The sequence below is a fragment of the Musca autumnalis genome, unplaced genomic scaffold, assembly GCF_047663935.1.
Source record: "Musca autumnalis isolate F117 unplaced genomic scaffold, ASM4766393v1 scaffold_4, whole genome shotgun sequence".
Lineage (NCBI taxonomy): Eukaryota > Metazoa > Arthropoda > Insecta > Diptera > Muscidae > Musca > Musca autumnalis.
The window spans coordinates 241,400,077-241,415,802 of NW_027411977.1; the positions used below are offsets into that span (position 1 = coordinate 241,400,077).

The following is a 15,726-nucleotide window of genomic DNA, read 5'->3' on the forward strand; positions in this document are numbered from 1 at the left end:
ACAACCAAAGGTAAACAGCTGTTTTGTTTGTACGCTGAATAAATAAAGAAAACAACAGAAAACGAATGAAAAATAAAATGTTGCCGTGCAGAAGGAATCACATATGGGCGAAATAAAGTGACAGTTGCTATGCATGAATATGTAAAAAACATACCGTGTAGAAACCCTATTATGCCGTTTTTCCGTTCCCGTACATTTTGGAAAAATGTGTGCGTTGAACTCATTTTTGACAGTTTTCTCTTTTGCACATTTTACCATCAAAAAAGTACTGGAACGAAGCTAGTATTATTAGTCGTTTCCTTTACGTGCTTGAAGTTACCAGTTTTTACCGCTGTTTACCTGAAAAGTGTTTCCTTACTTTTAAAAGCTTATAATTTATATATTTTTACACTTTTACCATTTTTTGCCCATTTTTAAAAGTAATGGGTACTTTACACGATATGTATTCTACATATGGGTTGTCACTTTGCGTATACATTTTGTATATAAAAAGTGACAACCCATATGTAAAATACATATCGTGTAAAGTACCCATAAAGGAACAGAACATTTATAAATTAGTTGTGGAATCCAATGTTTCTTTCTTAATAATATTCTCCCTACATATTCAATAGTAAACACTCCAGGCACCGGTTGCCTCTCTCCCATTCTCTGTCTGTTGACTCAACATGGGTCGATCTCTTGTTAAAACGACGAAAAACATTGTTTCAGCGGCTCTATTCACTTCGTACCTACGCGTTATTTACTTTTTATTTTTGTTAAATTTTTTTTAACAAAATTTAATACTGAATTAATAAATAATAAGTGTTATTAATCAATATTCATCAAATCACATCAAGGTATGTTTATTCTTTTATTTTCTTGTATTTCCCCTTTACAAAAAGCGAGTGTTTTTTAATGAAAGCAAACATGTGAAATGTCAAAAAACACCGCAGACTGTTTGTGGATGGTAATGAGAGTGTGTGTCATTTGGTTTGATCTCACAGTGTTTCCCATTGGGAAAAATTCTATAAAGAAAATATTCAGTAGAAAAGGCGGCAATATCATTGAATCGAATAAAATGATGTAGGCGTGCAAAAATTAATATTTTATTATGGGTACTTTACACGAAATGTTTTTTACGTATGGGTTGTCACTTTTTATATACAAAAGGAATATGCAAAGTGACAACACATATGTAAAACAACATATCGGGTAAAGTACCCATTATTTGTATTAATAAATAGCATGTGATCGTACAGTCGGACCTCGATTATCTGTGATGGTCGGGACCGGAGGCATTAAGGATAATCGATTTTCCCGGATAATGGAGGCAATGCTTTTATGAAGTTTTTGAACATATTTTGAAGTAAAAATGTCATAGTATCGTACAATAATATGAATATATGCAATATTTTCTTGAGTTTGTTACGGAAATCCCCCAAAATTTTATAAGATACTTAATATCATCAACATCAGATTCATCTAAATTGACTTTTGTCCCATGGTTTTTGTGATACCTTAAATACAGCAATTGTGTAATACGGGAGAATTTCGAGTTTCTATCTGTTTACCTTCTGATTGATTAATGAAATTAATTGGAAAGTGTTCTTTTAATGCCGGGTAATGAAGTTTATAACGAAAAATAGAGGAAATGAAACAAAGCCCAACATATGTAATAGGTTTAGTGCGAAAATTGCATAATGTAAATCTGGACATAATAGGCCTTTTCGATAATCCAAAAATTTGCACAAATTTTTACAAAATGCTGTTCGATAACAAACTTGTCCAATAAAAGAGGAATGGGAAGTTGTAGCAAATACTTGCAAATACTTTTTACTTACGAATACTTTTATCGAAGAGACCTAATGACAAAATTAGTTACGAGAGAAAATAATGAAAATAATAAATGAATTTAAAACAAGTAAAAAAGTATCAGTCGGCTTGGCCGACAGAGATATACCCTCAGCCTGTGTATATTGAAACAATTTTTTCCCAAAAAAACCCATGTATTTAGGGAATTTTGGGCGTTTGAACTGACAAAAATGTTGATTAGGATTAGAGATCAAAAGTTTTGCGGAGGAGATACTAAAAAGAATGGATCTCCAGCCACTACATATGGTACCATAGGGGTTTTTTACAACTTCAGGGATGTTTGCTCAATAAGTATGGACTTGCCCCTGAAACAACTTTTACCATCGCAATTGAGGCAGCGAATGCAAGTTGCTTCAACAAAAATCAAAGTGATTCGAAAGCAGGTCTTAAAGTGAACATGTATCCGAAATTTTGTGTGGGAGGTACCGGATGGAGTGGACAAATATAGTCCATATTTGAACCTGATCTATACCTGGTAGATATATTAAGATGTGTAAAGTATGGTCCAATTCGGCCACTCTCTTCAAGAGTTATCGTACGCACAATTTTACCGAACATTTTTGAACTTTTGTGGGGGAGGTACCTGAAGGAGTTGACCGATATGGCTTATCTTCGAACTTAAACTATGTTTGGACAAAATATTACTAAGACCAAACTTTGGACCGAATCGGCAGACCTGTTCGAGAGTTATTTTGCCCTCCAACCTCCTCACACGGTGTCATAGGGGTTTTTTGCAACTTTCAGGCTATTTTCTCAGGAAGTATGGACTTGCCCCTGATGAAACTTATACCGTCGTATGGAGGGCAGTGAATACAAGTTGCTAAAGCAAAAAACAAAGCGATTCGAGAGATGGTCCTAAACTGAACCTTTCCAAATTTTTGTGTGGTAGGTACCCGACGGAGTGAACCAATTGAGTCCATATTAAAACCTGATCTAAGTCTGGTACACGCTCCACGATGGGCAAAGTATGGACCATATCGGTTACTCCCTTCAAGAGTTATCGTGCGCACAAATTTTCCGAACATTTTCGAATTTTTGTGGGGGAGGTACCGGAAGGAGTGGACCGATATAGCTCATCTTCGAACTTAAACTAAGTTTGGGCAAAATATTACGAAAGCCAAAATTTTAACCGAATCGGTTCATCCGTTCGAGAGTTATCGTGCGCTCCAGCCAGCCAGACAGACGGACGGACATTGCTCAATCGACTCCAAATTGTCTGAAACACATTTCGTCCAAACATACTTGGGGTCTAAAACCATTATTTCGATGAGGCAAATTTTGCCCGTATGAAAGTGTATATACCCTTCATAGCCTAAAGGCTGAGGGTATAAAAATATTGTATCCGTTTCCTTCACCATCGCCTAGGGCTGCCATATCATCAAAAATGTTGCCCGTGAAAATGGATAAAAAATTGCTTCAAATGGCTAAATTTAAATTAAATGTTTTTACAAATACTTAATAATATTTACATGCGAAATTTGTTGTTTTTCTTTTACAGCCAACACTAAATACCTGGTACTCGGATAACTAAAATATTCCAAGTAAAAATGTCGGAAAGCTTTTGTATAAAAACTGAACCCATTGCCAAAGATTGTGAACCGGAAGATTGTAACAATAATACAAATACGCTAAGCTACACTACAACAAAACTTGAAAATTTTACAAATATGCTAAATGATATCAAAGAAGACGGATTAGACTTGGAAGAATTTTTACCCGAGAAGGTGGACAAATTAGCATTTGATGTAATCAAAGAAGAGGACGTGGATGAAGTGGAAGAATTTTTACCTGAGGATTCACCTAGCATCTACTCACCGTCATCACTCACATGGAAATCTGATGATTGTACGAAAGCGATTATCCACAATGAAGTACAACATGAACGTGGTACACAACAACATCTAACTAATATAACAACTCAACAGATATCCTTGCCCAAATTAGAAATAATTGATGTGCACGAAAACATCGAAGACACTGATGATAAACACTCTAAGGCCAATGACAATAAAGAGGTTTCTGGTAATGTTTTTACGGTTTCAAATAAAATAGTTCAAAAGTGCAAAAAATCAGATAAAACCTGTCAAGACAAAAACTCAAACAAATGTGAAATATGTGGTACATGTTATAGCGAATCGAAAAGTCTCCGGGCACATATAAGAAATAAACATCCTTCGTCTATAGATTCAAAATATATCTGCGAAATATGTCACAAAAGATTTACTACACAAAAAGGCCTTGATACGCATTCTTACCGGAGACATCCGGTAGCTACTGAACATAAATGTGAAGTATGTGGTAGTTGTCATACACAAGCAAAAGGTCTGCGGGTACATATGAAACATCAACATCCAGAAGCTCATTCCGCTCAAACACGTACTAAACGGAAATGTGAACTATGCGATTGTTCTTATACAATCGATAAAAATCTCCGGGCTCATATGAGAGATAAACATCCTTTGTCTATAGACTCAGAGCATATCTGCGAAATATGTCATAAAGGATTTACCACACACAATGGCCTTACTACGCATTTACGAATACACCCAGAAGTTGGTTCCACTCAAATATCTGCTAAACATAATTGTGAAATATGTGGTAGATGTTTTACAGAAAAGTATCATCTACAGAAACATATGAGAATTAAACATCATTCTTCTACGGATTATGATTGTACAGAATGTGGTTTTAGAAGTAATGACGGATCGAAATTTCTCATTCATTTGTCCGAGGTACACATGCAGACCAAATACAAATGTCCGAAATGTGGTATAATTATGAACACGTATTCCGGCCTCATTAAACATTTAAAAAATCACAAACACCAATGTCCCGCGTGTGGAAAATGTTATAAGGAGTTATTCGATCTAACGATACACATTAAATGGTCACATCCCAACGAAAAGGATGAACTACAAAGAAAGGTTTTAGACAGTGAATTATCTGCAAGTGTCATGGATATCATCGAACTGGAGCATTTTGATTGAATATTTTGTGATTCTGTGGAGCCATTTGATCAAAATATTGAAAATAATCATAAACGGATATACAAATGTCAAGTGTGTAATATGACATTTTGCTCCACTGTCGAATTGTGTTCTCACATGAATTTACTTAGATATAAAAATCATACAAAAATGTTCCCAATGAAATATAAAGGTTGATCATGAAGTTTATAAAAGTCACTCAAATGAAAGAACTGAATTTAATAAAAAAAATTAATTCAAATGTTCCAAAAGTTTTATTTATTGCAAGAGCTATTTAAGTAATATTTCAATTTGATAATTTGTAATTCACGTTAATTCATTGTTATACCTAGATTTGGAAAAATTTTATGAATTTCGATTTAACGGGTTTAAGTTTTAAACACATACGAGCTAAAGGGGCTTACTACATTTTTCAATATTCCATGGGTACAATAATTTCGGAGAAAGCTAGAATGCGGGGTTGTCATGTAAGAATACACCTCTATTACCATTCAAAGTTTTAGGCATTTTTAAAAGAAGGCCCGATTGCAGGAAAACTATTCGTTTTAGAGAAAAAAATTATTTATTAAAAAATCCTTAGAAGGTCTTCATAATATCACTTCCATAGGAAATTTTAAGTTTTCTAGAAAAAATCTTGGCGCTAAGGGGGTTAAAATTGCAATATTTGTCATATTTTTCAACAACAAAAACAGACGATATGTTATTTTACATATGTGCTGTCACTTTGCATATACATTTCGTATATAAAAAGTGACAACTTATATGTAAAAAAACATATCGTGCAAAGTAGCCATTGGCATGGTACAAATACACAGGTAGCCGCATCGGCAATTGTTGATAACATAAGGTGTCAAAATTTGACATCAGTTCAATGCACTTGACACATTAGCTGTGTCTTTTTACGTGATAATTAGTAATAATTATTACTAATGTTGCAGATTTTGACCGTTGTATAAAGGAAAAGTTGCTGACAAAAATGTTTCAGCAACATTTAGTAAGTAAAAAGACACCCCTATTATGTTACCATCAGCTGGCATCATAATGCTATCTGTATTATTATACCATGCCCTAGGCCATAGACTAATATATATACAGACGGCGGAAAGTTCCCAGCTATCTTGTCCGAAAAAATTTTACGCAGAAAAAAACTATGTTATTTGTTTTCTGAGTTGAGTGACTTGACCACAAAAACTGAATCAACTGAACGCGCAAAAACTCTTTGTTCTGTATCTGTTAGGACAAAAAACGAGTGATTCCGTCGTCTATATCATGGTACAATAATACAGGTAGCATTATCATGCCAGCTGATGGTAACATAATGTGTCAACTGCATTGAATTGATGTCAAATTTTGACACCTTATGTTACCAACAATTGCCGATGCGGCTACCTGTGTATTTGTACCATGGTCTATATATTCATTATTCTATGTCATGGTACAATAATACAGGTAGCATTATCATGCCAGCTGATGGTAACATAATGTGTCAACTGCATTGAATTGATGTCAAATTTTGACACCTTATGTTACCAACAATTGCCGATGCGGCTACCTGTGTATTTGTACCATGTTCTATGTTTAGGCCATGGTACAATCATACAAAGTACCCGCATCAGCCCAGCTGATGTACTGCAAGCTGTCAAAAAAGTTGTAACTGAAAACACAAAAACAAAAATTTGAATTAAAAATTCTTAATTTTTGATGTATTTTTGTAATAATGCGTTTATTAATACATGCCTAATGAAATTGTGTTGAAAAAATATGTGAATCGCTTTATCTTTGGAAAACATTTTTGACATTTCCCAGTACTGAACTGGGGCTCAATTCTGTTTCTATGAAAATGTGAAATGAAAAAATTTATAAACGAAAAACTGTCAAATAAAAACCTGTATAAAGGAAATAATTTTGATTTAAAAATTTCATGGAACAAGAATCCAGACCCTTGCTGTCTGATGTATCTACCTGGCAATTGTGCCATGGTTAGGCTAATACATCTACCGTAGTAATTGTACCATACCCAATAACAACAATGGTTTCTCTTCTCTCTCTCACTTTGTTGACACACAACTTAGATCTCTTGTTAAAAAGACAACAGAGCGTAGTTTGAACGGCACACTGCTTCACTTCGTACCAACGCGTTATTTAATTTATATTTTTAGTTGAAGTTATAACAAAAATATAATAAATTAACAATAAATAAGTGTTATTAAACAATATTCATAAGTTCACCACAAAATCAAGGTATATATATATATATATATATATATATATATTATTTTATTACGTGTATTATCCCTTTAAAAGAAAGTGTCTGTCCAACAAAGAAACGAATTATGTGAAATGTCAAAAACACCACCTAATGTTTGTGGATGGTAAATGACCATTGGTAATGAAAATGTGTGTGTGTCATTTGGTTTGCTCTCACAATGTTGCACATTGGGGTAAATACTTTAAAGAAATATGGTCTGTTCCTTTACTTTTAAAAATGGTAACAGCGGCAGAAAATGGTAAAAGTGGTAACTGCTATCATATAAATTGTATGCTATTAAAAGTAAGGGAACACTTTACAGGTTAAAAATGGTAAGAAGTGGTAACCTCAGGCACGTAAAGGAACAGAGCAATAAGCATGGTACAATAATACAGGTAGCATTATCATGCCAGCTGATGGTAACATAATGTGTCAACTGCATTGAATTGATGTAAAATTTTGACACCTTATGTTACCAACAATTGCCGATGCGGCTACCTGTGTATTTGTACCATGAAAATAAGTAGAGGTAACCCCTTGAAAATTAATAAATAATGTTTATTTATTCATGTATACATTGAACAAAGACGTCAAATAATATTATACATCATTAGGCCATGTTTATATTATAGCCTTTTCCAGGGTTAACCTTCTTTATGAGTATTTATTTGAAATATGAGCAATGGAATTGACATTTGGAACCCAGTGGGTTTGTTAAATCCGGTTATATATAAACGTACTATAACATTGAAATTCATTTCATTTATAATTTAAATTTTTTTATTAGTAATTTGAATATGTGCAATACGTATATTTAGAAAAATCGCATTAAAAATAGAAAAATTCAATTTACAAAACATCGAATTACAAATGATTTTCTATCATCTGAAAGTCATTTAGGACTCGGTGACCAATTTAAAGAAAATTAAGGACTTTTTAGCAGTAATTTTTCAGGAGATTCCTCTACCTTCCCTCCTAGTTTTTGGTTTTGGCTGGCTTGTATTTCATGAAATCTATTATTTCTGTATTGTCGTGACATTTGCACATGATTTCAACTATATTCTGCTAAAAATATGTAAAATTTTGTTCTATTTCTGCCGTTTTTATATAACCAGTTTTCCTTTTTTCTTCGATAGCGTTTTTCCTTAGCCCCAAATTTTAATAATTTCCTATAAAATATAATATTTTTACACACAGGCATACAGATTCTGTTAACAATTATTAAAATGTATAGTGATATTGCAGCAAAAGTTCGATAATTACCTTATTATGGCAAAATATTTAACAAAAGTTACAAAAACCTAAAATTTTTGACGCATAGACAACAGGGTTAACAAACTTTTATTCATTATTCACGGTTATAGGGTTGCCACCGGTCCATGTTGTATACATTTTTTTAATTGCCACAAGACCAACATTTATGTATTGGTTTTATGTATTTGGGTTTTTGGATCTTGGATATGGGCTTCTAAAATACTGAGGTGTTATTATTCTAAAATTGAAAACCGAATATTTTTGACACTCACTGTATATGTACGTTGAAATCAAAATGGGAAAACGACAACAGTAAAAGTGTAATAAATAATACCCGCGGTACAATATATCAAAGTATATAGAACAATTTGAAAAAAAGCTGTGCCCGCTTTTTGTCTTTAGAATCACCCTATGGTCTATAGAAGCAGCCTTTCTTTTAGAAAGGGTCTATAGTAGCAGCTTTTCTTTTAGAAAGGGTCTATAGTAGCACCCTTTCTTTTAGAAAGGGTCTATAGAAGCCACCTTTCTTTTAAAAAGTTTCTATAGAAGCCACCTTTCTTTTAGAAAGGGTCTAATGAAGCACCCTTGCTTTTAGAAAGGGTCTAATGAAGCACCCTTGCTTTTAGAAAGGGTCTAATGAAGCACCCTTGCTTTTAGAAAGGGTCTAATGAAGCACCCTTGCTTTTAGAAAGGGTCTAATGAAGCACCCTTGCTTTTAGAAAGGGTCTATAGAAGCACCCTTTCTTTTAGAAAGGGTCTATAGAAACACCCTTTCTTTTAGAAAGGGTCTATAGAAGCACCCTTTCTTTTAGAAAGGGTCTATAGAAACAACCTTGCTTTTAGAAAGGATCTAATGAAGCACTCTTGCTTTTAGAAAGGGTCTAATGAAGCACCCCTTCTTTTCGAAAACGTCTATAGAAGCACCCTTTCTTTTAGAAAGGGTCTAATGAAGCACCCCTTCTTTTCGAAAACGTCTATAGAAGCACCCTTTCTTTTAGAAAGGGTCTATAGAAGCACCCTTTCTTTTAGAAAGGGTCTATAGAAGCACCCTTTCTTTTAGAAAGGGCCTATAGAAGCACCCTTTCTTTTAGAAAGGGTCTATAGAAACACCCTTTCTTTTAGAAAGGGTCTATAGAAGCACCCTTTCTTTTAGAAAGGGTCTATAGAAACACCCTTTCTTTTAGAAAGGGTCTATAGAAGCACCCTTTCTTTTAGAAAGGGTCTATAGAAACACCCTTTCTTTTAGAAAGGGTCTATAGAAGCACCCTTTCTTTTAGAAAGGGCCTATAGAAGCACCCTTTCTTTTAGAAAGGGTCTATAGAAACACCCTTTCTTTTAGAAACGGTAAATAGAAACACCCTTTCTTTTAGACACCCTTTCTTTTAGAAAGGGTCTATAGAAGCACCCTTTCTTTTAGAAACGGTAAATAGAAACACCCTTTCTTTTAGACACCCTTTCTTTTAGAAAGGGTCTATAGAAGCACCCTTTCTTTTAGAAAGGGTCTATAGAAGCAACCTTTCTTTTAGAAAGGGTCTATAGAAGCACCCTTTCTTTTAGAAAGGGTCTATAGAAGCAACCTTTCTTTTAGAAAGGGTCTATAGAAGCACCCTTTCTTTTAGAAAGGGTCTATAGAAGCACCCTTTCTTTTAGAAAGGGTCTATAGAAGCACCCTTTCTTTTAGAAAGGGTCTATAGAAACACCCTTTCTTTTAGAAAGGGTCTATAGAAGCACCCTTTCTTTTAGAAAGGGTCTATAGAAACACCCTTTCTTTTAGAAAGGGTCTATAGAAGCACCCTTTCTTTTAGAAAGGGTCTATAGAAACACCCTTTCTTTTAGAAAGGGTCTATAGAAGCACCCTTTCTTTTAGAAAGGGTCTATAGAAACACCCTTTCTTTTAGAAAGGGTCTATAGAAGCACCCTTTCTTTTAGAAAGGGCCTATAGAAGCACCCTTTCTTTTCGAAGGGGTCTATTGAAGCACCCTTTCTTGTAGAAAGGGTCTACTGAGGCACCCTTTCTTGTAGAAAGGGTCTATAGAAGCACCCTTTCTTGTAGAAAGGGGCTATAGAAGCACCCTTTCTTGTAGAAAGGGGCTATAGAAGCACCCTTTCTTTTCGAAGGGGTCTATTTAAGCACCCTTTCTTGTAGAAAGGGTCTACTGAAGCACCCATTCTTGTAGAAAGGGTCTACTGAAGCACCCTTTTTTGTAGAAAGGTCTATAGAAGTACCCTTTCTTTTAGAAAGTGTCTATAGAAGCACCCTTACTTTTAGAAAGGTCTATAGAAGCACCCCTTCTTTCAGAAAGGGTCTATAGAAGCACCCCTTCTTTCAGAAAGGGTCTATAGAAACACCCTTTCTTGTAGAAACGGTCCATAGAAACACCCTTTCTTTTAGACACCCTTTCTTTTAGAAAGGGTCTATAGTAGCACCCTTTCTTTTAGAAAGGGTCTATAGTAGCACCCTTTCTTTTAGAAAGGGTCTATAGAAACACCCCCTCTTTCAGAAAGGGTCTATAAAAGCACCCTTTCTTTTAGAAAGGGTCTATAGAAGCACCCTTTCTTTTAGAAAGGGTCTATAGAAGCACCCTTTCGTTTAGAAAGGGAGAAACACCCTTTCTTTTAGAAAGGGAGAAACACCCTTTCTTTTAGAAAGGGTCTATAGAAACGCCCTTACTTTTAGAAGGGCTCTATAGGATCACCCTTTTTTTAGAAAGGGTCTATAGAAACACCCTTTATTTTTGAAAGGGTCTATAGAAACACCCTTTCTTGTAGAAACGGTAAATAGAAACACCCTTTCTTTTAGACACCCTTTCTTTTAGAAAGGGTCTATAGAAGCACCCTTTCTTTTAGAAAGGGTCTATAGAAGCAACCTTTCTTTTAGAAAGGGTCTATAGAAGCACCCTTTCGTTTAGAAAGGGTCTATAGAAGCACCCTTTCTTTTAGAAAGGGTCTATAGAAGCACTCTTTCTTTTAGAAAGGGTCTATAGAAACACCCTTTCTTTTAGAAAGGGTCTCTAGAAGCACCCTTTCTTTTAGAAAGGGTCTATAGAAGCACCCTGTGTTAGTAAATCAGAGATGTAGTTACAAATTGTCCGGTGTAAACACCAACGAAGGATTCTGGCGCCCATTGAGGGTTGCCATATTGTACATGGACCATTTAAAGTGCAGTACACATTATCAGTTTTGAATGTCGATTTGTCGCAGTTATCGATAACTGTCCAGCAACCACAAAACATTTTGTGGTTGCATGATGAATGACAAAAATGAACGGCCACACTAGCAAGCAAACGCAAAGCTGTCATTCAAAACTGTCAATGTGTACCCAGCTTTAGGGACACGTAAAATCGATTTGGGTTAATCGATTATTAGCCGCAAAATTTATAAAAGTCGTAGTCGACTAGTGACATTGCGAAAACCGGATAATGGATTATTTTTAAACGACTTTCGAAAGACCAAGTCAACTATTATTCGTTGACCATTAAGCTGAGTACACATTGCCAGTTTTGAATGACAGATTTGTTGGTGCTTGCTAGTGTGGCTGTTCATTGCTGTCATTCATCATGCAACCACAAAATGTTTTGTGGTTGCTGGACGGTTGGACAGTTATCGATAACTGCGAAATATCGACATTCAAAACTGACAATGTGTACTGCACTTTAGTCGCAGTCTATTATTATTCGTAGCCGACTATTAATCGTAGTTTACTATTGGGTGTGCTAAAATTGCGTAATAGACGGTACTTTTCTTTATACATATTTAAATCACGGACCGCATCAACGAAAATGGTCGATTATATCGATTATAATCGGTTTTCAGCGGTTAACGAATAATCGAAAGTCGACTTTTAGTACACTCTCAAATAATCGACTAACCGAAATCGAGTTTCATGTTTTTCACAAAAACCGTATAATCGAAAAACCGATTATTGCATTTCATTGCGTATCCCTAGACCATTTTGACAGTGAAAATAATAAAAATAAATAAGTAAAACCTACATATTTGGTCTGTTCCAGTACTGCAAAAATCTACAAATTTTTACTATTTTTTCCGATAACATAAAGGAAAAAATGTTATCGTAGTAAAAAATAGTAGCTTCTTGCAGGTTCTGGAACAGAGCAATTGTCTAAAAAATTAGGAAATTAATATAAAAAACTAAATGTAAAAAAAAACAACTTTAAAATAATGACGTATGTAACTTTTGTTTCTATTTTACAGCCTTAAATACATTGTATTAAAAACTTGTTTTCCTTAATTGTGAAAAGTAAGATATTCAAAGTAAAGATGTCGGAAAATGTTTCCATAAAAACTGAACCCTTCACCAAAGATTATAAACAGGAAAATTCCAACAATGATACAAATACACTAAGCGACAATATAACACAACTTGAACATATTACAAATATGATAAATGAAATTAAAAAAGATGAAGTAGACTTGGTTAAGATGGAAGAATTTTTACCAGAGAATGTAGATGAATCCACAATTGATATAATCAAAGAAGAGGACTTGGATGAAATGGACGAATTTTTATCGGAGGATAGCCACGAGGACGTTAATCAAATGGACGAATTTCTAACGGAGGTTTCATCTAGCTCTTACTCACTATCATCAAGCACATGGAAATCTGATGATCGTACGGAAGTTAGTAACCAACAACATCTAACAAATACAATAACTCAACAGATATCTTTACCCAAATTAGAAATAATGGATGTTCACGAAGATCAGCAGAACACAAAAAAATCGAATATTTCATCTTCTCGTAAACATAAATGTGAACTATGTAGTAGTTCTTATAGAGAATTTCATAATTTACAGAGGCATAAGAGGCTTAAACATCCTTTGTCTGTAAATGCCGTGTATAGCTGCGAAATTTGTAATCAAAAATTTACCAAACAAACAGGCCTTGATAAGCATTATGAATGGAAGCATCCTTCGAATTCTAATTATAATTGTGAATTATGTGGTAATTCTTTTAGAGAAGATAAATATCTACAGTCACATATGAGGAACAAACATCCCTTGCAATTTAATGCAAAGTATGTCTGCGAAATTTGTAATCAAAAATTTACCACACAATCCCGTCTTAATAAGCATACTCTCTTGATGCATTCCACTCAAAAACAGGCTGAACATAAATGTGAAATATGTGGTAGTTGTTATGGAGAAAAAATAACTCTTATTAGACATATGAGAAAAAAACATCCTTTGCCTACTGATACTGAGTATATCTGCGAAATATGTAATACAACTTTTGCCACACAAACTGGCCTTGATATACATTCTAAACGGAAGCATGGAGTAGTACAAACACTTGCTGAACATAAATGTGAAATATGTGGTAAATGTTATATGGAATCTAAAACTCTGCTTGCGCATATAAGAAAGAAACATTCTTCGTCTATAGACACGGGGTATAACTGTGAAATTTGTGATCAAAGATTTACCACACAAGCAGGTCTTGATGGGCATTCTTACCGGACGCATGCTAAAAAAGCTGCTGAACATACATGTGAAATATGTGGTAGATCTTATACACTGGTTACAAATCTACGGGCACATATGATACATAAACATCCTCTGTTTGTAAATGCAAAGTATATCTGCAAAATTTGTAACCAAAGATTTCCCACACAATCAGGTCTTGAAGTGCATACTACCCGGTTGCATCAAGGAGATGATTCCATTCACAAACCCACAAAACATAAATGTGAAATATGTGGTAATTGTTATAGTCATTCTCTTAGTCTCCGGACACACATAAGACATAAACATCCTTTGTCTATAGATTCAGATTATATCTGCGAAATTTGCAATCAAAAGTTTACCACACAAATAGGTCTTGAAAGGCATACGGACCGGGTGCATCTAGTAGTTGAAACACCTACTAAACATCCTTCGTCTATAGATTCAGAGTATATCTGCGAAATTTGTAATCAACAATTTACCACACAAACAGCTCTTAATATGCATTCCGACCGGGCGCATCCAAAAACTGAAACTTCTGCTGATCATAAATGTGAAATATGTGGTTGTTGTTATGTAACACCTTCTACTCTCCGGGTACACATGAGAAATAAACATCCAACGTCTACATATTCAGAGTATATCTGCAAAATTTGTAATAAAAGATTTGTCACACAAAGAGGCCTTGCCAGACATTCTTACTGGACACATCCAGAAACTCAACCACCTGCTGAATATAAATGCGAAATATGTGGTAGATGTTATACAGAAGAAAGGAATCTCCAAGCTCATATAAGATATAAACATCCTACGTCTGTAGATGCAGAGTATATCTGTGAAATATGTAGTCAAAGATTTGTCACACAAAGTGGTCTTGATAAGCATTCTTACAGGATGCATCCAGAAACTCAAACATCTACCGAACATAAATGTGAAATATGTGGTAGATGTTATAAAGAATCTAGATATCTTGAGGCACATATAAGAAAGAAACATCCTTCGTCTATAGATGATGGAGATTATCTCTGCGAAACATGTCATAAAAGATTTGACACACAATGTGACCTTGGAAGGCATTGTAAAAAGATGCATTAACCGGTGCCAAGCCCCGAATCTATAGCAGCGATTTTACAGAATAGACTTACGGATTATGACTGTACGAAATGTGTAATGACAAACGGAAAATTCTCATTCATTGAGACCATATGAACGGGCAGCTATCAAAATAAAAATATGAGAACTGCGGCATACTTGTGAAGACGCAGTCCGACCTCATCAAACATTTAAAGAAATCATTGACCCGCTTCTGGAGAAGCTTATAAGGAAATATTCAATATAACGATACACAATAAATGGGCACATACCAACGTACTTCAAAAAAAAAAAAATCGACAGTTTGACATGTGAAAAAGCATATGGTGTGATAGAGCCATAATAATTTTGTAATATGACATTTTGCTCGACTTCCGAATAGAACCTCATATGACTATACATAGATACAGCTATAAAAAATGTCCACAATAAAATGTAAAGATTGACCTTTAGTTGTATAAAATCACTCAAATGTACCGAATTAAATAAAAATTTTAATAAACAATATGCAAGAGTTTCAGTTTAGTTATTTAATACTATGTTTACATTTACGAAATCCACTCGATTTCATCTGTCAATTCCTTTGTGTATACGTCAAATGAAAATTCATCTGAAATCGATTGGATTTCACTTGACGTTTGAGCAATGGAATTGACAGTTGAAATCGAGTGGATTTCGTAAATGTAAGCATAGTAAAGGGTGATTTTTTATCTATTATCTTTTTGGCAACACTGGTTTAAACAGCTGACGCACGTTTCGTGTTTTGTTTTACTATCAAACATATTCAGTTTGGTCTATAATTTAACAATGAATCGTCTTACAAACGAA

At 34.5% G+C, this 15,726-nt stretch overlaps 3 protein-coding genes across 9 annotated transcripts in view; 2 read left to right on the forward strand and 1 right to left on the reverse strand.

The window, feature by feature from the left end:
- Positions 1-15,726, reverse strand: part of LOC141403733 (zinc finger protein 711-like) — a 170,980-nt gene that overhangs the window by 118,479 nt on the left and 36,775 nt on the right. The gene's annotated exons all lie outside the window — the stretch shown is intronic.
- On the forward strand, positions 573-5,082 carry LOC141403787 (uncharacterized). The gene is made up of 2 exons (XM_073986755.1): positions 573-839; positions 3,353-5,082. Exon 2 carries the CDS (start codon positions 3,402-3,404, stop codon positions 4,839-4,841), a length of 1,440 nt encoding a protein of 479 aa, XP_073842856.1. The 5' UTR covers positions 573-839; positions 3,353-3,401; the 3' UTR covers positions 4,842-5,082.
- LOC141403731 (uncharacterized) lies at positions 6,935-15,403 on the forward strand. 2 transcript variants are annotated; one of them, XM_073986600.1, is made up of 3 exons: positions 6,935-7,082; positions 12,556-12,981; positions 13,043-15,403. In XM_073986600.1, exons 2-3 carry the CDS (start codon positions 12,622-12,624, stop codon positions 13,046-13,048), a joined length of 366 nt encoding a protein of 121 aa, XP_073842701.1. In that variant the 5' UTR covers positions 6,935-7,082; positions 12,556-12,621; the 3' UTR covers positions 13,049-15,403. The 2 variants fall into 2 exon arrangements, with proteins under 2 accessions (XP_073842701.1, XP_073842700.1); XM_073986599.1 differs by having other exon boundaries at positions 6,940-7,082; positions 12,556-15,403.

Bases quoted from the DNA above. Each gene is read 5' to 3' on its own strand.
- LOC141403787 (XM_073986755.1), top strand. From the start codon at position 3,402: ATGTCGGAAAGCTTTTGTATAAAAACTGAACCCATTGCCAAAGATTGT.
- LOC141403731 (XM_073986599.1), top strand. From the start codon at position 12,622: ATGTCGGAAAATGTTTCCATAAAAACTGAACCCTTCACCAAAGATTAT.